Here is a 26,221-nt window from a genome sequence, read left to right as displayed (position 1 = left end):
CTCCTTATAATTTTCAACAACGTTAGAAGAGGTGTTGCTTTGAAATAGAAGTTTGTTCGGATTGTGATGTTTGGATTGTTTCTTGATCTTCCACTATGAGTTTGTAGAACTTGTTATGAACTCTTTACCACAGCCATGTACTTGTCTTAGCACTGTGACCATGCCATGATCTGGAAAATCGAGTTCTACTAACTCTGCTTCTTTTAGACGTGCGGGCTCAAGAGTTAGACACCTGAATCCAACCCATTTCTCAAGTGGCTAACTCGTAATATAACTAGATTTAATTTGCACCAGTGCGTGGCCTGCTTTAAAGAAGAAGACGACCACGGCCGCTTTCATTGTTGTCTGCTAAGAGCAAGAAATTAAGGCTACACAATCAGATCTGAATCTCGTAGAACCTTTTAGGAAGTGCTTGAGATTGGAGATTTTTACCAAGGATGTGCAGGCAACAAATTTAAACCAACTTTCCGATTCTCCCAAGACTAACATTTCTGATTAAAAATTTCCAATCGCAGCATTCCACAGATTTTGGGTGACTATAATGGAGTACAGGCGGCACGGTGGGCGACGAGTGAGCACGCCGGCCTCACAGCGCAGAGGTGCAGGGTTCGATTCCGGCTCCGGCCTTCCTGTGTGGAGTTTGCATGTTCTCCCCGTGCCTGCGTGGGTTTTTTCTGGGTACTCCGGTTTCCTCCGGTTTATACAGCACTTAAAAAATGGAAAAAAAAAATAACCTATGGATTAAAATCAAGTATGAGACAATAATAAGAACAATCCATCCATTTGTTATCTGAACCGCTTATCTCACACAGCACCTCTGCTGTGATTTTCGGATCAGTCAGTCTTAATTTTTTTGCCCTCTACTCTTGCACCAGCAGCCTTTTTGGTGGTTTCAAGGTATAATCAAGTCATGGTCCGATTCCTCAGAGAATGGAGAGAAGAAGAGCCCCCTTGCTCCCTTTACATTGACATACAGAAGATTCAGAGTTTTCTTTACTATGACGTTTGAATGTACACAAACAACGGCAATTTTCTCAAAGCCGTTGGCGAGTAATCTCACAATAATCAATGGAAGGAGCAATCAGTCCCTCTCTCTCTGAAAGCCTCCCGAGGTTGTTTTTCCAGTCGTTTGAAGACATTTTCTGTTTGGCCGGGGCCAACAAGCAAAGCACATGCTGCGTTTTCCGCGGCCCGCTGTCACGCTGCTCTTTGTGATGAGGAGACGCGGTCCATAAAGACAGACGGGCCTCCGCGCTTGTGATTATGCAATCCTCTGAAGCGTTACATAAACCCAGGAAGCTGGATCTGGGTCAGGCTGTGATGACCTAGATGGAGACTAGAAGAGCAGCACACAGCAAAAACAGAATCCAAATTACTAAATTATTTTGACAGAATGACAGGAGAAAAGGGCATTTAGATTTTTTTTTTTTTGTCATTAGCACTTACCGGTAATTATATTGTATAAGGGCATAAAAAAATGTCATTATTATGAATTGAGCTAATTAAGTACTTGCTGCAGTTTTACATACTTGCGCACAAGGACAAAATTGTTGGTACCACTGCGTCATTGAAAGAAAATAAGAGCAGTCATAAAAAATACAAATTTAATGAAAATTAACCAATGACTATCAGACACTGCTTTTGAATTTCGTTTCAACAAAATTTGTTAAAACAACAACAAACTTAGTAAACAGTATTGGACAAAAGTATGTTACCCATAAATTAATATTTTCGTATTGTTGTTTCGGGACCATTACTGTGATCAAACGATTTTTGTAACTTTGAATTGTGGCCCAATTTTCATGAGCAAACTGCTCCACTAGTCCCAGGTTTGAAGGGTTTGTTCTCAAGATTGAAGACACCCTGTGCCAGGTGGAACAAAGCAGCCGCAGAACCTAACAGAGCCTCTTCCATGTTTCACAGTAGGGGAAGTGTTCTTTTCTTGATGCCTCATTTTTGCATCTGTGTGAGCTGTTGTGCAGCTGTTGTCTCCATAGGACATTCTCCTCGAAGCTTTGTATCTTGTTTTCAACACGCAGTTTGACTTTTTGTTGTTGTTGTTAATGTTTTATTTTCAACAGTGGTGTACTCCTCGGTCGCCTCCCAAGAAGTCCACTTTGGCATAAACAAAAATGGATGCGATTCAAGGATTTGACCTTGGTGTTCACCGTAAATGTATTTGGTGGTTGTACGATGCTCTTTTTGGTACCGTCGATGTTATGCAGGACATTCTCATGCATCCTAAATTGCAGTAAAACTAACACTAAACCACTTGGAGGTGGGCTTGTAGTCTTTAGCTTTAACATGCTCATCTATAAATATTCTTTCTCATCTCCTGAGATAAGTTTCTTCTTCGCTTCCTCTGGTCCATGTTTAGTGTGGTTCAAACAGTGTCACCAAACAGCACAGTGACTACTTGTCAAACTTAAATCGTTTTGAAGACCCTTGTGATCCTAATTAGAGGACACACTTTGGTTGAACAGGTCTCTATGGTGAAATTATTTTTGAAATGATCTTTTCTTGCGAGTCCCCTCATTTTTGTTAAGGCCTTTTTCATGAAAAAAAAAAAATTGTTGAACCACAATTCAAACGCAATTTCTGATTTTCATTGGTTCATTTTCGTTACATTTTAATTTATTATGACTATTGCAATTTATTTTTCTTTCATTAACAGCGGGGTACCAACAGTTTTGTCCACGTGTCTTAAGTACCGTTAATACATCGTAGCTTAAAGTTCTTTTCTGTAACTTTTTCATGAAACATTCTTCACCATATTTTCTCTAAAGGAGAAAAAAAAAAACAACACACTGAAAATGATTTATGATGTTTGCTGTCAAAACTCAGACTTTTAATTTATCCAGGTCACTTTGTGTTCAAGCGCTAATTGTTAGCCTCAAGCAGTTCCAGGACTAAGTCGAAATTGTGAAGAGATTTGTTCAGCTTGTGGCACTCGTGTTTATGTTCATGAGTTACCCTCTCACTTTTACAACGTACCAACACAGAAATAAAATTGCTTCCAGCCATGCATTTAGATCGCAAGTGGTATGGAAACGTCAAACAATGGTGCTGCGCGAGCCGAGGTAAAGGTGTGTTATGTCTGATGTAGTACGCTGTGTGGTTAGTGTCATAACGCCACACATTCTTTCAACCGTTACACAAGCATCAGATACTGCATTTAGTTTTTATTTATTTTTTTTTATGCCTACAAAAGTGGCTTAATGGGCAGAGATTAAAATGTGGGTGTTAATTATGGGAATATGTTGAAATTGCTGGGGGGCGGGATGGGCATTACAAAACTGTACGAACAATACCTCTGCAATTACTGCTCATAGTTTCTAAATTACCCCCTTATTATATTCTATTGGGGGAAACTCCAAGGTACAATTAGTCTGACTGCCACAGTTTGGTTAAACGGCTTTTATGTTACGTATGGAGTATCAATATCTAATGGTTGTTGTACGACCAGGCGTTTCTCCATCCATCTATTCAGTTCCTTGCCGCAATATAAGTTACACATATGATGAATGAGTCGTACTTCAAAAGCTGAATCAAAAATTAATCAACTAAATTGGCACGGAGGCCAAAACTTACCCAGCTGACGCAATTTGGTGAGAGTCTTACACTCAGCAATACGCATTACAAAATGGGCATTGACTGCACAAAATGGGAAGCTCTTTTTTCTTTATTTTTTTACTGTACTCTTATGTGCTGGATCTGGTAGGTCACCGTCTCACCTGGCACTAATGCAAGCAGTGAAAGGTGACAATTGACGCTTTTTGATACAGTACTTGTATTCAATACACATAGAGTTAAATAAAAGTAAATTGTCATGATAATCAAAACAAGAGTTTTGCCCCCCCCCCCCCAAAAAAAAAGATGTGTATACTTGGATCCTTTAAAAAAACTTAAATCAGATGTTCAAAAATGTAGGACTTGATTATCCTTAAACGTGGCGCTTAATCCTTAAATCCGCCATTCTAAAGGTCTTCCAAATCTATCCAATTGTGTCGAACAAGCTGGGAGGGGAATTTTTTTTTTTCTCACAATTTCAGTTTGTTGCACACGGTGCTTTGCAGTAATACACACACAATCACTTAAGTATAAGAAAAATATTGTTGCAAAACGTCTTGGCAAAACATTGTGATGATATTGAGCCCATATCGACCACTTGCCTTATGGTCACATTTAATAAAACAGAGGTGTAAAATGTTATTATATTTTATACAGTCATTAAAGGGACAGCGGTTGCTACAGTGGACAGCTCACCATGCGATCGGGTTGCAAGGTGCATGAAAGGGTTAAATAAGGCTTTGGAAATTAGGCTCGTGAAATGAAAAGTCTCTTACTACGTATAATTGTTGTTTGCAGTGATGTAACAGCACTTCCTCACACTGGGAGCTGTTTTAGTTACACTTCTGAGCATTATGAGTATCACTGCAAACAGGAAGTAAGGCCCTGTTGACTTTCATAGGCTCATATTTGGTTTTAGAATGCACCTGATACTGCTATCTTTCGACCACCATGAGGTTCCCCCCCCCCCCGTCACCTTTCCAAACCCTCCTTTCATTTTGCTCTGTCCTCACAACGGGCAGCTCCCTCCCACTGTTTACTGGTTCATTGGCACTCTGCTATGCCACTCCCGACAGATTAATTCCAGGTCGTATGGTTTGCAAGCATGACAGATATTTGGCAATGACTGGATGTGTTCACAATCAGACTTCGGAAATCTCATTCAACCAACAAGACGGAAATGGCGGCCTTGTGTCAAGGAACACTTTCTAATAATTTCATTCAGTGTTGTTTGTGGCTTTGTCGACTTTCTGGCAAGATAGCGTTTGTAAATAGCACATTTACCAAGCAGGCGAATTCAGCGTGGTGAAAAAAAAAACTCGAGAGGTTGATTGTATTCACGTGTGCTTCTCCGCAGGAGGACTGTGCTTATGAGCAGGAGCTATCGACTTATCTGAACCAAGCTGACGCCAAGGGCCATCTGAAAAAGATAAAGAAAAACGCCTGTTCCAAAACCGTCGGGCAACCAGCGACCGGTTTGGAACTACAACATAGGAATGAGGAAGCCAAGAATGTGCAAAGATTAGCTGATGAACTGAGGCCTCCTTTTTTTCCATCCGTTGCATCTCACTTAGACAACGAGGAACCTGTACTCAATGAAGAAGTCCTAAAATTTGATTCCCCTGACACTGAGGAGGTGCTAATCAATAGGGACAGTGAAGAAGACGTTGAACTTCAGGCCATGTTCTATCTCCCCAAATGGGATGCCTGTCCTCCCTCTTCTGGTATCCCGAGAAGAGATGAGAACCTCAAAGCCATCTTGGCTAATGTGGCTGAGCTCCTGTCTCGATCACCGCCACGTCAGGCGGATTTAGACATTTCAACGGTGGACTCAAGGTGCCCTCCTCTTCCTGATCTTCCTCAGGCGTTCCACAGCAACTTCACCTTGGATGTAGATGAAGATGATGAAGTCGCGGTGATTCATTCTGATAACGACTGTCCCGAGGCGATGTTGGATGTATCTCCAGGAGATGAGGAGGAATTCCGTCAGGAACTGCAGCCTGTCAGTAGTCCAACCTGGGATGAGGTCTTTGAGGATGAAGGCGCAAATGAAGCCCAAGAAGCTAATAACCACGAGCAGAGTGCTGATGCAGGAAAAGGAACATCGGCGGACTCGAAAACGAATGCGGAGCCTGTGTCGGAAACCCACATGATGGACGACAGCATGGACCTGTTTGGAGATGATGAAGCCTTCCTGCAGATGACCATCCTGGACGTCCGAACTCCCGAAGTCGGCGGTGTCACACCCCGGACATCCCCCAGTGTGGAGGGCATCACAACCAGCACCATGCACACGTTGGCTCCCTTACAGACGCGTGACGCAGGAATAACACAGGCTGCAGCATCGCCTAGTCGTTCACCGATGTCAAAGCAAGCAGGGAGAGGTTCTCCGACAGTGTCAAAAAGTGCCGAGTCGTTTGACAGCTTGGACTTTGCTGTCAACTTCGACCTTGGCTATTCCCTGGAGAACTCGGAGGAGGAGGAAGACGGGGTGTCATTGAACACTACCTCCCCGTGGCCTCCACCTTTCCAGCAGGAGACCTCGAGACGTGCATCCGTTCATTCCTCAACGCCTTACAGCTTTCACAGACCCGCTGCACTTTCATCCCACACCCTGTCCAAGTTTTCCACACCTCCGATTCTCCTGGGGGGGGCAACCCCTCATCTCGCATCACCGTTGACATCCAAAGTGGGCCCGCTACCGTCTCCTGCAGCATCACCGCATTCTGCCGGCCCTCGCGCAGTTCGCCCCTCTCTCAGTACTCTGAAGCGAAGACGACCAGAAGGGGGGCCAACGTCGACAGTGGAAACGCAGGACGAGTGTGTCATTGTGACCGATTCTGACGTTCATCAAGGTTTGTTTGCTTATGCTGAGGCCTTCCAAGTTGTTTCCTGATATTGTTGCCATGGGTTGCTTATTGAATCAACCACTGTGAGGACCAGGCATTGAGTCAGGATAAGAAAAAGGCAGTATTTTCCTCATGGGTGGGGTTGTTTATTTACTAAACTGCAGAGAGCGCCAAGTGTCACTTGGGGCTAAGACGACTGGGATAAAGCTGAAAAGTAATCGTATTTTTTATATAGTGGCTGCGGGCAAGATCATGCGTCACTTGTAAGAATTTATACAGGGAATATATCAAGTCTCTTCACAATTTAACAAAACATCAATAGTAGACTTTACACAGATCTGGTCGGCTGGATCGGATTGGCATATAATTTGAGTTTTATGCAAAATCGGCGATCAGTTAGAACGTCACAATTTGCCGATTGATCAGCGACGTCATTCATCAGATCCACAAAATAATATATTACAGCGAACAGAATGCCGTTCACTCCAGGGACAATTCAAATGCGTCCTTATTACACCACTGGGCCATTGCACTTTAATCCCAAAAACGCCATTTGGAAATCACCGCTCTAATGCTCTGCTTTGAATAGGAAGACAAACATCCAGAACTTGCCCAGTGGGATAACAACCGTGGATACAAACACTCTACACATGCTGTTCACATTCCAGATTAATTCATATGAAAAAATGGGACCAAAATAAATAGTCGGCACCTTTTTTTTTTTCACCTCCAACATGACCCATAACCTGTACAAGTCAATTCAAATATTTTTAAAATCTTTTTGAGAAGGGAGTAAAAATGAACTGAAATAATCGTTGCACATGTGTGCACGCCCTCTTATAATCGGCTCATGGCTGCATTCGGAATTAACCAGTCACATGTTACACACTCCCGCTGATTTTAAATGGGAGTCAGCACACACCTCCTCCCCTTTAAAAGTGCCTCTAATTAACCCAAATAAATTGCAGATGATATACCTCAAGTGTTTCTTCATCCTTCGGCTTTCTAGATTTTCTTTTTCATATTTGTTCTCCGAGTCACATTAATAGCGGAATACGTTTTTAAATTATCTTTTTTTTTTTTTTTTTAATTAATACCACAAAAACCTGACATTTGATCAGGGGTGTGTAAACTGTACCTCTATATGATGCAGCGGTCGAGTTTGAAAGCGTGCGTTATGTAGCCATACAAATGTTTCTATTCTTTCCTTTTCTTTTACAGCAGAGTGCACCACAGACAGTGATGATGACGTTGTTGTCCATCAGAGAAGACATCCCAACAAGGTCAATCTTTTGTCGTCTCCGGAGGCAGTGGTAGGAGCACGCACGCACGCACATGCACACGCACGCGCCCAACGGACTGACAGTGAGCAGTTCAGACAGTTCAGGTTGTCATGAGGCACATCCAGTTGTCAAGGCAACCAGCATGTTGGAAGAATCAGTAGTTAGTATCAAACGCGCACGCACACACACACACACACACAATAGCAGAGCACTTAATTCATTCTGGCAAGGCAAGTACCAGGAACTCTTTTTACGTGCATGTCCCAATTTTTTTTTTTTTTTTTAATCTTTTAGTCAAACATCTCTGATGCAGACTCGCCACTCGTGAGGAGGAAACGTGTGACTGCATTAAACACGGTGAGATGATCTTCATTCGTCGTGTGATGATGTCATCGCATTCACACCTTCGCACATCAGCTGACCTCGTCGCTGCCCGTCTCTCCAGTCTGAAGAAACAGAAGCCGAACATGACGATGACTTCCAGACCCAGCGTGCGCTCGCATGCAAAAGATCGATACAGCCGATCCACCAGAGCAACGCCAAGGTGTTACTCACATTTGCATAAGAAGAAGAAACCCGGCAAATGTCACCTTTTCCTTCTTAAATGCCATGTTCTATAATTAACACCGGTGTCAACCTTGGCATTTCCCCGCTCCCATTGTTTGTGTTTTTCTCCAAGCGCAACAAATGTCGAAAGGGGCGTCAGTTCCTGGACGAGGAAGCGGCGCTGTCGGAGGACGAGGACGGGGCGGCAGTTTCGTCCGACGAGGACGATGGAGACGAGCAGAACCTCTCTCTCGACGGCTTTGTGGTGGACAATACACACCTGTCTCAGGGACTCAATGGTAGATTGCCATCGTTACTGACAAATGTATCACAATAGCTGGCCTTTGCGGCTTCAGAAAATGAAAATGGAAGTTCACGTTCCCCTGTATCAACAAGAGCCAAAACACGAGTACCAAAAATACACATTTGCGGAAATATTTATTTCGAAATATTTGCTTTTTAACTTCACACTTGATGGTTGGGCAGACACTGAGAGAGTCAACTATTTGGATACATTAAAGAGTCAATGTCACATAAGACAGTATTTCCTCTTTAAATTTGATTTCCTTAAACCTGTAAATGCAAAGCAATGCTGGTTGCCTCACTGGTCAAGCAGGATTTTTTTTTTTTTTTTTTTAACCCCGTCATGCACCCTGTAACCTAATAACATGATAAGATGTCCATTGTAGTAAACGCTGTCCCTCAAAGGGTTAATCTGACAAAACACTGTGCAAACTGACAAAAATAAACACACATCACTGCCAATTTTTTTTCCTCCGATTTTTCCTAAGTGGCCCTCATTTGCCATTCCAGTTCATCCCGATGTGTTTGGCCAAATCTCCAATTAATTAAGAAGCTTGTCTTATTACTTTGGTATCCACTCTGACGATCCCGTCTCTTCTTTTCTATTAGACTTTGAGATGCGCGGGATATACTTGAAGTCTGTGAGAAGCCCGGCTGTTCCCAGAAGGTTCAAAATGTCCCACCAACAACTTCATAACACCGATATCTTCTCCCAGGTATCACTGAATACTCGCTTGCATTGTCTCATGGCATCCAAGAGAAGAGCTTTGTCAACACTTCTGTCTTTACAAAGATAAGAATGCTCAGGTTGGATTGACACGAGGTTCCATCTTTTACGACGACGCACAAAGAACAGCTACATACTGCTCATTTGTCCTCATAGCAATTATTGGCATGAAATAATCCACATGTAGAATAAATTTGTGGCATGTAGAGTTGAACAGTTTCCAATTTCCACCATTTTCCTTGATTTTAATGTACTTTGCTAACACTTTCAGTGGAAGCGATCAAATTTGACCCAGAACAGTCCCTGTGTACTCAAACTTAGTCTAGTGCCGGCATAAAAGAATAAAATTCATAATATTGAATTTTTTGCATATTTTGGTTCACTACAGGAAAAGTTTTTAAACTTCATGGTGCAAGAATGACATTGAGCCTATTTCTGTTGCTGTCACGTGGGGCGAAATTTTACAGAACACACGATTGGCCTCCACTTTTGTTTGCAGGTGCCCGAGCAGGATGAAACCTACAAAGAGGATAGTTTTGTGGTGGGAAGCCAAGAGGATGTGGAGGAGGAAGAGGAGAGCGCAGAAGAAGCCGTGGAGCTGATGCCGGAGGACTCGTTCGTGGACGGGAGGAGGCAATACGCCACGCGACGCCGCGTCTTCTTGCACAAAGCCAGAGCAAAAGCCGACGCTTTGGCGAGTCGGGCAGAGCCGAGAAGCAAGTTTAGTCGTGTTCTCCGCTTGGTTGATTCAAGCGAGGAGGAGGAAGGGGCAGATGTTTTGGAACCCCCGAAGCCTGTCAAGCTTCTGCCCCAACAGAAATCCTCCTCTTCCCTTTCTTCAACCATCACACCCAAGGGGTCATTGCTCAGCAGGGGGCTGAGGGAAGAACTCCAACCAGAGAGGTAACATCTGAAATCGGGGGACGGGCACATATGCTTCGCTACAACCATTATATCGGCAAACATTTTGTCGACATGGGGTAGTGGATGGAAGGGCTTTTCTGCTCTGCTACAATTAATCCATCCATCCATTGTCCGATCCGCTTTATCCTCACAAGGGTCATGGGTGGAGCAAAACGCTCACGGAGCATTCTTGCATTCGGCAGGAAGCATCCGATAATGAACACGTCATGTCACGCTTGCTTTCTCCTGCAGGAGTCGTCAGAGGATAGAAAATGAACATGCCCTGTCGGACCAGTTGGATTTTGAAACATCCAAGTCATGTGATGCATCTAAAACAGAGCCACAGGTACATAATAACCACCCGAAAACAAAAGGAAATCCAATTACCGTATGTTTTGGACCATAAGTAACCTTTTTTTGGTTTGTTTTTTTAAATACGTTGATGCACCATGTAGAAATTAAAATTAGAGCTCGGGCTCGCAAACCAAAATCACCATTGCCTCATCGAATGATCTCCGGTTGCATTCGAAACTTCCCCTTCTAACCACGGAAACGTTTTCCTTTTTAGTTTAAAATTGCTTCCCTTAACGAGACTCTCGCATTACGTTATGGTGAGAGGTAGAATCTTTGTCGGTTATTACACCTTTTGTCTCATAAATAGTAAATCCTTGTTGGAGCAGCAAACGAATCACATATGTCACACATGAGTTGCCATGACTACATTTGACTTTTTCTTCTCCCTCTACATTCTTTGGCAGTTGGCAAATGTGTATGGTGCATTACAGCCACTTCTTCTTTAGCATGCAGCCTGTGCCACAACAAATATTCACTAATACGGCACCGAAAAGGTGCAATAACTCACTGGGATTCTACCCGGGGGTTTTCAAGTTTCGAATCCAACCTCTACTATTCTTGGTCCCAGTTTTTCAAAAATAAATTGCCCTGAAAAAGGCGATGAGGTTGCTCAGGCCATAGAACAGCTTTGGTGCCATCATGTGGCATCTATTGACAAATACAAGAAAGTACAGTACCTTTTTATGGGTGACATCAATTACTTGTGGATTTTTGCTGGACGTGGCACCACTCAGTCCGCATTTAACTCTTTGATGCACAAATAATAATAACCTACATCAGGATTTTTTTATTAGTCTTAAGGCTTGAAAAGACATAATGGCAGTGCGTGGCATCACCCATAAGGGTCCATTGTAGTGGTTGATGCACAACTGTGACATTAAGATTAATTCATATCACATGTGAATGAATAGCTGTCTACTCTAGTAACCGCTGTCGCTTCTAGGAGCCTACATCCTCCATCCCAGATTCTGTCGGAGTGGTCCCGTCCATCACAGAGACTCCAGTGTGCATCCTGATGGACGGTCGCTGCCTCGGCGGCGGTGTGGAACTTGTGACCAGCTTACGCCAGCATCATGGCGCCACCGTCCACGTGTGCTCACTGGACAGCAGCTACTTCATTGTCAGCGCTCGCATGGCCGTGGAAAGGCATGCCCAGTCGGATCTGGCGTCCCCGCAGAACCGCAAGCGGCTGGCGGAGAAACTGGGAAGCGTGCAGGAGCGCTTTGAGCGCGTTTGTTTGATTGTGGAGAAGGACAGAACCAAGCCAGGTCAGCCTCACGAGTGTATTTTTGTGTGGTTCACATAACAAATCTTGAGGCAAAAACACCTACTATCAAACAATGTGATGTCATATTTTACCCAAAAACTACTTTGACTGTTTCGAGATGCCCCCATGACCATAACAGTCCGACAATGTTTCTGTGTCCCAGGTGAGGTGTCTCGTCCCTTCCATCGCACGCGCTGCTACGACACTACCCTGTCGGCGCTGGTGCGGTCCGGCGTGCGGCTGCTGTGGAGCGACGGACCCCAACAGAGCGCCACCTTGCTGGTCGAGCTGGCGCAACTGGAACGGCGCAAGGGGCAGGCTTTTGCCCCGCCCTCTACGGAGCTGAGCGGGCAGCACGAGCAGCAGGACCTTCAGTTTTATTTGAGCCTGCCCGCCGTCAACTACGTCCACGCGCTCAACATGAGCCGCCGCTTCCGATCCGTTGCCCAGCTCGTCAACAGGTTAAACGCACATCAGATTATTCAAATACATTTAAAAAGTAGCAACAAACAACAAAAATGTAGTTAGCCTACTCTCGTTTTCGGTGTCTAAAACTGTCCTGTTTTGTGTGTTCAGCTCAGTGGAAAGCCTGGAGCGTGGAGGCGGCATGAGTAGAGCGAGGGCCGAGGAGATCTTCCGCTTCCTGCGTTACAACTGCGACTCCTTCCTTCTGGACAAAGCAGGAAAGTCCCGTGAGACGGTGACGCACACTCTAAGGATCTAATTACTTTGATTTTTTTTTTTTTTTTGTCTTTATTTTCCGACAGCTGTTGCTTTCTTACTCATAGAGTGAGCGGTCGTTTGCACCTCGAGCATCATTAGGATATAAGCTCAAAATATTTGCACAACAAACTTCTTACTTCGCTTAGTTCAGTAACAGGCATACTATTTATTTTATGGAACTTTTTAAAATGTTGGGAGCAGCTTGTGCTGATATCAACTCAACACGTGGCACTAAAATGTGAATATTGGTCAAAAAATGATTATGTTTACAGATATTACAATGTAAATTTCAATCAATGTCAAAAGACTAATAAAAACAGATTTTTTTTATGCCATTTATGTATTGGATTATATCACTATGTATTACTGGGTTATTGTAATTAGATTTTGTTGCTGTCCAAGCCAACAAAATGATCAGAAAGCAACAAAAAAATCCTGCTGTATTTACTGAAAAAACAAACGTACTCCGATATGAAATAACACGGGTTTAAATCAATACATACAATGGCTTTGCAAAGATATCCACTCTCCTTGAACTTTTGCCACAATTCAGATTTACATAAAATTGTAAAAGATTTTGTTGTGAAGAAATGGGGGACACAGTCGTGACGTGGAACAAAATTCATTTGGTATTTTAAACTTTTAAACAAATATTTCCTACAATTACAATTTGATTATTATTTTAACTGTAAAGTAATAGACTACAATGAGCAACATTTTCTTTATTATTTTTGTCCACCAGGTGGCACTATTGATTTCCCATTCAAATCATGTACAGCCACATTTCATGCCATGTATTGTTTTCTGACACGTTGCCTTGCTCGTCAAGTAACTGTGATCTGTCTGTCTATCCTCTCATTGGAGCATTTCATAAACCGAGGAACCGCTGTAATGACCGACACAATTTCCTTGTCCAGCGGAACGCTGCACAATTGCGCTTCAGTTAACTACGTCACTTACAGGTGATTCATTTTATGACTACATATGAGTTTTTTTTTTTTTAAATCGTTTAAGCTGATGACTATTTTCCCCATGACTCTCAGTTACAGGCTCCAAACGATTACCAAAATAGTTGTCAGTTAAGTTGTTGCTCAGTTGTCTCTAATTGCAACATCATTGTATGCATACAGTGGTGCCTTGAGGTAGGAGTTCCTTACAATCGGTCACTTGGTTGATTATTTTGTACTTACAAGCAAAAATTAACGATACGTGATCACTTCAAACCCTCGTTCCGCCACCATCAATTCACATTGGTTTCCTTGCAGTGGAAGGACAATATCAGTTGGTGGCCGTAATGTGCTACTATGCTCGTTTGCCAACTGCTATTAGCATACATGGCAATTTTCCGCGGATCCGCGGAAATCCGCCGTTTTATTTCTTAAATTGATCATTTTTGTGAATCGTCTAAATCCGTTGAGAAAATTTTAGGGGCGGTCAGGTACCTTATCGTCGAGTTTTCACGAGCTCTCCCGAACAGTCTCTCTGTTTTCCGTTTGTAAACAGCCCTGCGATTGGACGTGTATGAAAGCTTCAACTAATCAGATCACTGAAGGCATTATTTGTTGCGGAAGTCTTAGCTCGATTATAAACAGCCCAGCGATTGGTTAACTACAAGCGATTGGACCAATCAAATTGCATGTAACATTGTTTTACCTGATTCATGGCGGCCTGTTCGTCTCGCAAATTCATTGTTCTGGGATCGTTTTGAGCGGAATTATGAAATTTTTGACGAAAGATCAGGAGTCTTTAATCCTAGAAATTGACTCAAATGTCAAGAATAAATTCCGATTGGACTGGCTTGACAGAAAAGTCACTGTAAAGGTTAAAATTGGTTCCAAGTTCGACGAAGTTACAGAAGCTCTTGGACAATAAGCTTTGACGTAGCAGGCAAAGCTTATTGTGTGTATTGTAGTGACTTAATTAACTATGGCTCCCGTGGATGCGTGGCACTGACAGATCATGCAACAAAAGTGAAAAAACATGCCGACAAAATCGCCATTCGCCGGAGCAATTATTCTTTGGGATCGGCATTTTTCAAACAAACTTCGTCAGCGGATACAACTAAAGACGTTACGCGCTGGGGTACTTACTTTGGCTGAACCAAGCAACGAAATCTGCTCCACTGACGCCCCTCGCCGATAGACAGGTACACTCCGATGTATATACTTTTTTATTCAAATATACGAGGATGATATTTTCACTTTTATTTGGTATGCATTTGTAGCAACAGCATGATAACATTTATTTGTTTTTATTTGCGTTTTATATTCATATTGATAATTCACGTTTTGTCTTGGATAATAAAGCACGGTTATGCATAATAACTTGTATGCATAATAAATATTCACTATCACTGTATGAGGTAAGAATCAACAGCTTTTTATCACATTTACACAACACTTTATGAATACAAGTCATGAACAAATCTTAAATATGGCAGGGGATGTGTTTACTTTTTTAGTTTTGATTTTGAGCAGCAAATTTGGAGTTACATATTGGTGCTCACCAGGAATGCATAGGCAAAATTGCACAAATTTTCACTTGAAAGAATAGTGGCGATCTTGGGATTTTTTTCTGTTCAATTTTCAAACTGTGTAAATTTAATACACTTCATCTTCAGCACGTTTAGTGCCACTTTTGTAAGTAACCACGCCCCCGTCCAGGCCACGCCCCGTCCAGGCCACGCCCCTTCCGCTTTTTTCATCACTCGCCATTGCCATGTATGTATTAGACACCAAAGAACAAGGACAATACATGAGGTACGGTCGTGGTTTGTGCTCGCAATTTCTGACTTTTCAGGTTATGTAGACCGAAAATATGACCGTTCTTATTACAGTGCAATACTGTTGAGTACATTTGTTCTTAAAAAACTGATTTTCATTTTTATAGCTGGAATGTCATAATTGCATTTCTGTTGATTTAAGTGTTTTGAGATGAAAAAAAGTGCGGTCATAGAACAAATTAAATGTGTCTCAAGGCCCCACTGTATTGATCATGTACATAATTCGTGATAGTCATGATCCCCCACCCCCCAAAAATAACATCCATTCAACAAGAACGTGCCTTTTATTGGCAATCAATGACACATATAACAGCATTTTAGCACAAATAACATTGTAACAGAATTTGTATTCAAAATGGGCATAAATAATCTAATGAGAGAAGAGTAGAAAAATAAGTCAGACTTTCACAGAGATGTGTTTCATTTAACACCGGCACCCTGCTTCGACACATGCCTTGCAATCCTTTGGGTTCAACCAGAAAATAACTTTTTTTTTTTTGAGAGAGAGAGACATTCAAGACTGCCGTGACACATTCTCTGCATCGGCCTTTTGGGTTCTAATTTACACTGCGGTGGGATGGTGACAGTCTAGCATTGTCAGGTGCAACCTCCAAAAACAAAACTTAGACTAGCCTTCATCAGGATTTTTTTTTTGTTTTGTTTCCTTTTCTCTGGATTTTTTGATTGGGGACATGATCACAGGAAAGGTACCAGTGATGGAAGAAGTGAGCAGAAACTGGACTTGACTGTGATGAAAAAGTCACCTTGCTCCGTACAATGACTTGATACAGTTACTTAAATCTCAATTCCACCATTTTGACGAATGCAAATACACTTTTGAAACACGATTCCAGCAAACACAAATTGGTAACAGCATCGCTCTAACAATTTTTTTTCTCAACAGTTCATTGATTCGGAAGCCGAGTCACTCATTTCCTACGAAATTCAGCCAGGACCAGATCGTTTTGGCCTTTGGGGGTTCAAAAGGATGTATTAGAAAAAGACACCAAAAAAAAAAAAAACAATGACATGGCTGTAAGCTCAGAACACAAATGTCATATTTTCATGTATGTACAGTAAATGTGATAGGTTTCCATATTTGGAACCGTCAGAGGTGGGAGTCTTAAGTCATGACCTTTGCGTTTTTCCAGTAACTGGCAGAAATAAAGCAAGTCGGAAATCAATATTTTTTAATCTGTCACATTTCCTGGTTTGGATAGAACATGAATTGGAAAAGTCCTTTTTATCATGCGGAACAGTTGGATGTGTGTTTGAAGGTTTAGACAATGTCAAAGGTTTTATGGCATAATAGGTCAATCTGGAAAAGCCACCCAAAACGAAGTGCGCTGACCACTACTTTACTGGAGTCAAACATTTTTCATCAAATGGTGTCCAGCTAAACCCGTTTTGATGCACATTGAACTGTTACTTCTCTTAGTTGGCTTGATGGCAAAAGAAGATTTCCAAACATAAGGATGAAAACTTTGACTTGACAAAGTCTTGAGTTTTTTTCTTAAAACCTAAAATTGGGAACTTAGGTTTCACTCGAATCACCCACCTTTGGTAACCCAGAAATAACAAAAAGTGTAGTGTGGAGCGAGACAAAAACAAGCTCGTAGTTTGACACCGCAAAATAAGTCTGATTAAAGATTGAACAGCAAAGGCGGCGTACGTAAGAACAAAGCAGCCTTTTCACATGATACTCTGCATCAGAGTAAGTCCTGTAACCACATTGGCACTCTATTCTTGAATGAGCATAAAAAAAAAAAATTAAAAAAAAGAATACAAAACAGACTACTGTATATATATATATATACAAGTGCGGTTTTATCTGACTCACCAATAATTCTTAAATATTACACCTGTCTGATTTGTAGCGATAATGACTTTTTCTGCTTGGCGCGGCTGAACTCAGATGCTGCTGGCCTGGGCCTGCGGCTGCAGTGGCTGCATGGGCGCCGCCTGCGGGTCGGGGCCCGTCAGGATGCACTCGTCGTCCTTACGCATGTACAGCAGGAAGAGAGTCACGGTGGCAAAGGTGGTGGCGTTGACCGGAAAGGCCCGGAGCAGCGTGGAGGTGAGGCCGCGGGTGAACACCCTCCAGCCCTCCTTGCGCACGCTCTTTCGCACGCAGTCGACGATGCCGTCGTAGCGGTGCACGCCGCCCACGCCGTCCGCCTGCAGTCGGGACTTGATGACGTCCACGGGGTAGGTGGAGATCCAGGAGGCGATGCCTGACATGCCGCCGGCGAACAGCAGCTTGGGGATCAGGTAGGGATCCTCCGGCTCGCAGCTCAGGTGGCGCGTCAGCACGTCGTACGCCAGGAAGTAGACGCCAAAGCCCGGGGTCTCGCGGAGGAGCGTGGTCACCATGCCGCGGTTGATGCCCCGGATCCCTTCCTTGTTGTAGATCCTCAGCAGGCAGTCCAGAGAGTTCTTGTACATTTTCCTCTTGGACTTCTTCTCCCCCGTGCCTTGCATCTGCATGCGAGTTTTGGCCAGCTCCATGGGGCAGCAGATGACGCACTGGATGGCGCCCGCCGAGGCGCCCGCCAGGAACTGGTTGAGAGGCGTGTCGCGGCCCAACTTGCGCATGGCGTTGCCCTGCACGCCGAACACGATGGCGTTGATGAAGGTGAGGCCCATCATCGGAGAGCCCAGGCCTTTGTACAGACCCAACGTCTGCGGAACAACGGCAGCTGGTTGACGTTCAAGGTGGCCTCAACCCGGTAAGAACATCTTTACGCTATTTTACCTTGTTGGCATCTCTCGTGACCAAATTTCCCTAAAATAAGAACTCTTGCTTCTAATACAGTGGTTCTTAAACTTTTTACAGCAAGTACCATGTTTTTTTTTTTTATTGCCACGATACTCTATTTGCTTTTCAAGTTTCAACATCATGACCAACTTTTTTTTTTTTTTTTTAATCATAAAAAGTACATTCTTTCAAAATCGTTCAGCCCTACTTTAGGAATAAAATGTCTGCCTTGTTATGATGAACACGAGGGGACTCCTGCGCACTTTTTGAAGTGGTGTGAAGAGCTTGAGAACCATCGCATTAGATTAGATCATTAAAACTATTTGTCTTTGAGTCTAATCAGCCTATGCAATTGATCCAGTTCATATTCTTCTTCTAAAACTCATTCACTCCCTAAGACATATTTGTCTTTTCACACTCCACACGTTCAACCCCAGATACTTTTTTTTTTAAATTTTTTTCAAGACTGAGGGTAAAAAGAAAATGTTTTATCAAAAAAAAAAACCAAAACATTCTTTTTAAGTCTTGAAAAAATCAACAAAAAAAAGTATCTGGGGTTGAATGTGCGGAGTGTGAAAAGTCATAAATATGTCTTTGGGAGTGAATGAGTGAACTATGAGACCAACAAAAAAATTATTTTAGACCTGACCAATGCTGTTCACTGAGTGCTGGTTAATAAATGCATTTATTTGTTTTTAAATCCCCATATTTGATCAAATTGATGTATCCTAACGCCCTTCCTTAGTTGTGACTAAACATGATTTGAATGTTAGCATAGTTCCAATGTATACGGGCTGAGTCAACTCCACGCGGAGCTTTGAACCTCGCGTGATGCCCAAAACTTAATTTAGCCCCCTGAGGAATGAGGTTCCAGTGATGTCAGGAGAAGAGACACTTCCACCGCTTTTTTAACCTCAATGCCCTCTCACACTGGATGTCTCCAACGTGCTAGCTGACGTGGCTCGTCACATTGTAACCGGACACCCTAATCAGCAGCGCGGGTGGCCTCGAGGCAAAGTCGAGGGCTGGAATGAAATTTTTCGAGTCAAGCTTACCGACTCCTGTCGCACAATGGACTGGAAGCAGTGTAATGTGCCACGGTAGAGAGGCTTGTCCGCATTTTGAACCTGAAGCCGCACCTGAGGACCAAACCGACTTGTGTAAGCATCATTATCATGATGGCACATCACAATGTAAAACAGTGCTCAAGGGAAAACAAGCAGGCAAACAGGGTAAAAAAAACAAACTATTGCATACGTGCAAAATTAGGATTTTTTTTTTTTTTGGGTGTGTGTACATGTGTTGTTTTTTTAGTTATTTATAACAAATTGTGTACAGCTCAAGACAGGACAAAGCGCAGGGGTGTCCAAACTACGGCCCGGTTTTTATGAGTGGCTTTGTGTTATTTATTTTTTATTTTTTTATTTAAGGCCCGCGGCAAATACTAAAAATATCATTTATTGCGTTGAAGCCATCAAATATTTTTTCGGACTAAATATACACCAATTAATCCACTACAAATTGATTTTGCATTCCACACAAAACGGTGCATGTGAGGCGCAGGCACAATGTTTTTGTCATCTTGGTGTTGCCATCATCACATTCTACTGTCGTATCGATGAGTGCCTGGCCTGGTGAGTGATGTAGGTGTCAGTGAATGAGAGTGTAGAGTTGGCTGGTTGTTAACTGGCTAACCAGCCTGTGTGTTGAATGACTGCGTAAGTTGTCGCCACCAGCAGCTCGTGTATGAATGTGTTAATTCATTTCTTACCGCGTACCATAAAGCAATTTTAAATGCACCGCCAACTGGTTTTGTGGAGCTTTTTAACAACTAAAATAATAGGAACATTTCTTTGAAGAATACTATTGGCGAATTAAGAATTCAATTTCAGAAGCAAAAATGGTTTAATCCACTTTCTATAACGAAGTCTGATGTGTAAACCTATCACAAGAATGATCCTCAAGTAAACATTGCTTTAAAGGTTGTCGATTTACTACAGTTGCTCTTATTTTGCTTCTGGATGTGGGCCGGCTCCCGAAAAAGCTGAAACTATTTACCCTATTCACTTTTGAAAGAAAACTGTAATGTTTGTAGAACTAGCAGTACAAAAGAACTAACACACTGCTTCCATTAAAAAAAAAAAAAAAAAAATTAAAAAAAATACAATATTGGCTTGATGGATGGGTTTTTGCACATCAAATGAATTCAAATTGAAGTACCGGTATGTCAAAGTGGCCCTTGCATCATTCCACTTTTCTGCGCGCGACCCTCGGAGGAAAAAGTTTGGACACCCCTGACATAGAGGGAGAGAAAGAAAGACCTGGACTTTACTTACTAGGTCCCAATTCCGTCGAGAGGTTGTTTATTTCTCTCTCTCATCTACAACACAGTGACACTGTTGCTGTTAAAGACAGCCCCCGCCCTCCTCCTCCAGCACCCCCCGCCCCAAGCATACATATTCACAGCAAAGTACACAGGAAAGAGCCAGACACCAAGAACGCTGCCGCGTCATCCAGCCACAAACAGGAATGCAAATATGTGTTTTTGTGTCCTGAAGTTGCACTTGCACTGGCTTCACTTTCTTTCCCTGAAAGTCCTGAAAATGGTGTCACGAAAACAAACTACCTGTCATATATACAAGATAACCTTTTCATTTGGACTTTTTAAAAGGCATTGGGAACGACACTCAAACTAAAACGTCCCAGTCACAAAGTCACAGAAAAAAAAAAAAAAAAAGATACCTGCTCCAACTTCACTAAATTGCTTCAATCTAATATCAGTCAACAAAGGCCACACCCAAGAAGACATATTTATCTTCATTATTAACTTAGTTATCAGAGTTTCACAGATGGCATTGAGGTTGACTTTAGCAAGAATGTATTTAAAGAAGTGACGTAACATTTCACGCTTTTACGTCAGCGTCATTGTGACGCCATTCATCCGCAATTCAAAATTGGAATTCCAACAAAAGTAGCTGTAGACGGCCAGCCACTCATCACAACTAGTTGCAGAAACCTGTTGCCCTTCTTTCAAGCACATCGGTTGCATTGGGTGCTTTTCCGTTCCAGGTTCCAGAAAGGCCTGGGCTTGCTCTGCCCCGGCTTCGTTTAACTTGTCCGGCCCTCTGTTTGCTTCTCCATGACAACAAGAACCAAATCAATTTGGGATAGAATCAACTCAACTGTGCGAGCCTCCATTGCACACTTGCAATGGGCAGGGTTCTGTCACAAAATTCCATAAGCGGGCGAGTCTCGGCCACTGGTTTTGCTGCAGTTTAGAATATGAATCGCAGTTGCACCAAGTGGCAACGTTGCAAATTATAGATGTTCACATGGACAAAAGCTTTCACAGAAACAAAAAAAGCGAGCGGGACAGCTGGCTGCCGCTAAGATCTAAAATTACACATAGGTTGTGTTTACAACAATACTTAATCACATTTACAATTACATATTTATCAGTGGATGAAATATTGAAGCTTGTGGTAAAAATGTTAATGAGCGGCGCGCACCTCGCCGGCTCCAGTCACTTTAATGAGAGCTCGCTCTCATTCATTTGAATGGAGAGTTCACACTCATTAACTTGGCCCCTTCTCTGAGTTACTTCTGAAAAAGAGTCACCACTAAATTGTCCTCAAATATAAACTAATAAACTGATCAAATGGCTCAAAAATAAACTAATAAACCGATCAAATGGATTAATTGTCCAACCCTGTTTAAATTCCCTAACTTTCTTCCACTATAGTGTCCTGACCTCTGCTGTGTACAACCACAGTTGGAAGTAGATAAACAAGGACACCACATCTGTCTTTACTAGTTACCCAGGACAATCTGTGTTTTTGAAGATCTACATTGAAACGATTTTACAAAACAAACATTAATTGGTTTAAGATGTCAATGCATGTTATTGTACGCTATGGACGACACACCCACCTTCACTGTGTCAAACGGATGTCCAACCAAAACACCAGCAGCACCTGGAAACACAATTAAAAAAAAAACACACACAATTCAATATCGTTCATCTTTAGTCTCTATAAATGTTTATTTGTCAACAAGCATCTGAGTTGACAGTTACCTATCACTACATGGAATTTGAAACCATTAAAAAAAATTAGTCAAATTGGTCCACTATAAAATATATGTCGATGCATTGAGAAATGTATCCTTTTGGGGGGGACAGATGCACACTGCTATTAATATATATATATATTAAAACAATCCGTTGGCACGAAAGACCAACAGATGGCTATTCCTTTGGTCTGAGCACAAAATTTGCAAAGAAGTTTTTTTATCTGCAAATTTGAGAATACCGAAAAGTGACGGTGCAGTGCTTGCCGTACCCGTCTCCCCCCACCGATTGACACTCATTCAATGATAACTACACAATACAACAAATATGTGACAAAACGGAAGAACCACTCCTGTTGGGTGACAGTCTTGGAATGTAACGTGATGAGTCATTGATGTAATATGAAGCTTTCTACGCTATTGAGCTCAAATTTCCATGATTGTTAACTTGGTTTAATCATGTCTCGACGTATGAAAAGAACATTTGGATGTAGGTATAAAGCAAGGCTAGCAAGGTTAGCATAAAGCTGTGAACCTGGCTCGCGTGGCAAGGCTAGCGGCAGTGGCACACTTTGGCTAGCCGCCCGCCCGTCGCCACTGCTTTCTTTCTTACCTCCCACGCAGCCCGCGGCGAAGTCGAGTGCCATTCCCTCGAAGGTCCAACTTGTTCAAATAGTCACAATAAGTCGACGTTGAAACGACCCAACGGCTTTTACTTTCGCTACAAATTGTATTTCCGGCTGAACTCGAGCGATTGACAGACGATATCCCCCCCCTCCTCCAGCTAAGCTAGTTTTGCCCCGTCGCAGTGATGCTGGAGCTCCGCTCGGGGGAAAAAAGTCTTTCGGGGCGAACAACGCGGACGAAACGTTTTATTTTGCCCTCCACTAAACCTTTTCTATTTCTGTACCTTAAGGGGAGGGAGGACGCCTGGAGTGGAAACGCGGACGAGTGTTTGCCCTTTTTAAGGCGGTCCAATCGTGTGTCCGGGAGCAAGACAACTCCCCTGGCCTGTACCGGCCGCCCCTCGCTCGCATTGGTTGCCGGTGGCGAGCAGCGTCCGCTCGGCTTCGAATCACAAGTGCCGGCCTAGAATCAACATTGTTATCGTGGCGGACGTCATCGGAGCAGGATGAGCGCTAAAATGTTAGGCACGGGTTCAAATATGGGTACACACTGGGTGCTCACGTTGGTTGCAGTGGTAACATTAATGTGCAACGAACGAGCGCGCGCGCGCGCACACACACACACACACACACACACACACACACACACACACACACACGCACACACACACGGGGTGCTCACGTTGGTTGCGGTGGTGACATTTACATACGAGACACACGCACACATATACACGCACACACACACGCAGCTCACGTTGGTTGCAGTGGTGACATTTACGTACAACGCGCACACACATTTAGGAGCCTGTGCACTATTCATGCAGTCTAATCAGCACCTGGATATGATATGGTATGCCACACCTAATGGATTATCTAAACAAGCAAAGCAGAAATGCTCACGAGTACAGTTTCAGACATATTTGTATAGCGACAGATCGAGTTCAGATAATAAAAAAATGAGAGCCTTTTAATTCCATTTGAGAAACATGTATATAAGCGAGTATCGTAACACTTGAGAACAGACTCATTTTTAAGGCCTTTTCTCGGGGTGCTCGAGTCCCAAAAGTCTTGGTCTTGTCTGTCTCGGACTGGACAGAACATGTATTTTCCGTCAAGAGCAACGCGGATCTGCTAATCTTCAACTTTATTAATTAATGTCAGACAACAGATGCATGAATTTTGGATCATTCAAAAGTTCGATTTTTTTTTTTTTTACGTTCAGCTCTCTCGAGGGTATTTTACAGCACGTGAATCGCATTGAGGTCAGGACTTTACAGAATAAGCTGGAAAAGGTTAAAAAAAAATATGATGTTCATTAGTCCACGGATAACAAATAGCTTGTAAAGGGAGAAAGTTCAGCACTGTTGAAAGTTGAATTGGTCGGAACACACAACACCAAGTGTGGGGAGGAAAATGCCACAGCACACCACAATCAATATCTTATCCCAAATGTGAAGCGTTATATGGGTGCGCTTTGCTCTTTCAGAGCCTGGACAGTTTGCTATCATCAATGGAAAAAATAATTTGAAGCTCTTGACCTATTGAGGAGACTCAATCAGAGAGGGAGGTGACTCAATTTTTTTTTTTCTTAATCTCCTCGCCTGAGTAGAAGGGTGAGCAGAGCACATGGAGTGAGGGAGGTAGATGAGAGAATTTCAACATACTTACACGGATGCCTTTTTTGCTGTTGATTAATGTGCATTGTCCTAAAAATATGAATATGGTGCTGGTGCGTACTAGTCAGCCACCTAATACATCACGAGTAGCCTACAGACCTGTTCTAAAAAAAGCTCACCAGTGACGGGACAGTGTGGCTTAAAATTGAAGAATATTTTCTTTCATTCTTTCAACTTACCATGTTACACATTTCTTAATGTACCAACTTTTCAACATTTTCATGAAAAAAAATAATTGTGTTAAATGGAAAAAAAATTTTACTCACCCAAATATTTTTAAAAAGACAGTTTAGCGCTGTCAATTTAATACTGTGATAGCCCAACATTTTTGCACTGTTATGTCAGAATCTCGTATTAACCCAGACGCTGGGGGGCAGTGCCCTCCCCTGGGGGTGCACTGTTCCCCAGTGCCGGTCCCAAGCCCGGAGAAATGGGGAGGGTTGCGTCAGGAATGGCATCCGGCGTAAAACTTTTGCCAAGACGACCATGCGAGTTGGTAGGACGGTTTACAGGGGCGGATGGAAATTACTGACTCGCTGTGGCGTCCCCTGAATGGGGATGTGCCGAAAGGAGAAGAAGAAGAAGATGTCAGAATCTCGTATTGCCCCATGTCTACTACTACAACTACTACTTAAAACACTTGACTGAAATAAGTCATATCTTTTCATCTTTTATTATAGATGGGGACAGTCCATTGTGATGTAGTGCAGTTCCAGACCACGGTAAGCCTGTACGATGAGTGTACCTTATGAAATGTTCGGAGAGTGTACTAGTCTTACTCCAGCTGGGTCAATCTTTCTGTCTCACTGTTTTCTTATGTGGAAATGGTTCACTGGGACGGCGTTAGACTAAATATTTAAAGGTCACCGGGTTTTGGCATAGCTCACTGGCTATGAACCTGAACTTTGAATCAAGTCATGCTGGCAGCAGCTCAGTATGTTATGCTGCAGAGCCAAGAATGGGAATTTAATGAAAGTGTAACATTTCAAATAGTAAAGTGAGCAATTTAAATGAAATATTCAGGGATTAAAGTTTATGAGGAAAAAAAGACTCGTCAGAGTATTACAAGATGAGTTGTAATTATATCACAATTACATTATATTTTATATTTAATAAAATGACGCAAATAAGAGTAAAGTCTGAATTTTAAGTGGGGAAAAAAGGCATAAAAATAAATCAGAGTATGAAAAGAGACAATGAAATCACAATTTTAAAAGAAAGCCAAATTGCAAGAACAAGTCTCAAGTTGGACGGTAGATTTATGAGAATTTGCAATATTGCAAGAATAAAATCTTAAGAAAAAAGTCAGAGAAACGGTGCAGTAGATCTGTATTGTTCAAGTAAAAAGATAATTTCAAGTCAATAAAATCTTAATTTTGTCAGAAAATGTTGAAAATAGCAAAAATTAAGTTTGACAATACTGTAATATAATACCAGAAATAAGTAACACTTCTTAAAAAAATAAGTCATGAGAGGAATTTTTTTGTATGTTGTAAAGACTGTTTAAAAGTGACAAAAATAATTTTGGTGAGTGAGGCTTGTCCGGTGTGAATTTAAAATAAAGAATACAGATTTATTGAAGTATTGTAATTTATAAAAAAAAAAATACATCAAATCAATATCAGCCTTAAATTGGCATGCAATGTACATGCATGTAAAATGTTAACATTTTAAAAAATTATCATAAATTTGAATTAAAGCATGTATTTATCAATCGACCAAATTTTGACACACATTGTGCCAGTATAATCCCAAACTCCACCAGAGGGTCAAACTACTTCCTCGC

At 42.3% G+C, this 26,221-nt stretch overlaps 2 protein-coding genes across 6 annotated transcripts in view; one reads left to right on the top strand and one right to left on the bottom strand.

Annotated features, from left to right (window-relative positions):
• The window catches only part of fancm (FA complementation group M), a 39,117-nt gene extending 25,269 nt beyond the window's left edge, over positions 1-13,848 (top strand). For 2 of the 5 annotated variants that reach the window (XM_019888190.1, XM_019888188.1), the window contains exons 14-24: positions 4,928-6,425; positions 7,641-7,732; positions 7,997-8,059; positions 8,148-8,246; positions 8,382-8,547; positions 9,161-9,267; positions 9,778-10,181; positions 10,434-10,527; positions 11,479-11,803; positions 11,966-12,263; positions 12,379-13,848. In XM_019888190.1, the coding sequence (XP_019743749.1) occupies positions 4,928-6,425; positions 7,641-7,732; positions 7,997-8,059; positions 8,148-8,246; positions 8,382-8,547; positions 9,161-9,267; positions 9,778-10,181; positions 10,434-10,527; positions 11,479-11,803; positions 11,966-12,263; positions 12,379-12,526 (3,294 nt within the window). In that variant the 3' untranslated portion in view covers positions 12,527-13,848. The remainder of the gene's footprint in view (positions 1-4,927; positions 6,426-7,640; positions 7,733-7,996; positions 8,060-8,147; positions 8,247-8,381; positions 8,548-9,160; positions 9,268-9,777; positions 10,182-10,433; positions 10,528-11,478; positions 11,804-11,965; positions 12,264-12,378) is intronic. The other 3 variants (XM_019888189.1, XM_019888193.1, XM_019888192.1) reach the window with 3 other exon arrangements.
• A 1,724-nt stretch (positions 13,849-15,572) lies between these two features.
• On the bottom strand, positions 15,573-23,092 carry slc25a29l (solute carrier family 25 member 29-like). The gene is made up of 4 exons (XM_019888201.1): positions 22,747-23,092; positions 21,996-22,039; positions 19,121-19,204; positions 15,573-17,989 (listed from the first exon to the last, which is right to left on the bottom strand). The coding sequence occupies exons 1-4, from the start codon at positions 22,778-22,780 to the stop codon at positions 17,219-17,221; spliced, it is 933 nt and encodes a 310-aa protein (XP_019743760.1). The 5' UTR covers positions 22,781-23,092; the 3' UTR covers positions 15,573-17,218.
• Positions 23,093-26,221: the final 3,129 nt, after the last annotated feature.

The sequence above is a fragment of the Hippocampus comes genome, unplaced genomic scaffold (assembly GCF_001891065.2).
Source record: "Hippocampus comes isolate QL1 unplaced genomic scaffold, H_comes_QL1_v1.1 scaffold112, whole genome shotgun sequence".
Classification (NCBI taxonomy): Eukaryota; Metazoa; Chordata; class Actinopteri; order Syngnathiformes; family Syngnathidae; genus Hippocampus; species Hippocampus comes.
Note: the sequence above shows the minus strand (reverse complement) of the source record. Positions and strands in the feature narration are given on the sequence as shown.

Coding starts and splice junctions, on each gene's coding strand:
- slc25a29l (XM_019888201.1), bottom strand. CDS start 22,780: ATGGCACTCGACTTCGCCGCGGGCTGCGTGGGAG. Junction 22,040..22,746: donor CGCCGCGGGCTGCGTGGGAG/GTAAGAAAGAAA, acceptor TTGTGTTTCCAG/GTGCTGCTGGTGTTTTGGTT. Junction 19,205..21,995: donor ATCCGTTTGACACAGTGAAG/GTGGGTGTGTCG, acceptor TTTGGTCCTCAG/GTGCGGCTTCAGGTTCAAAA.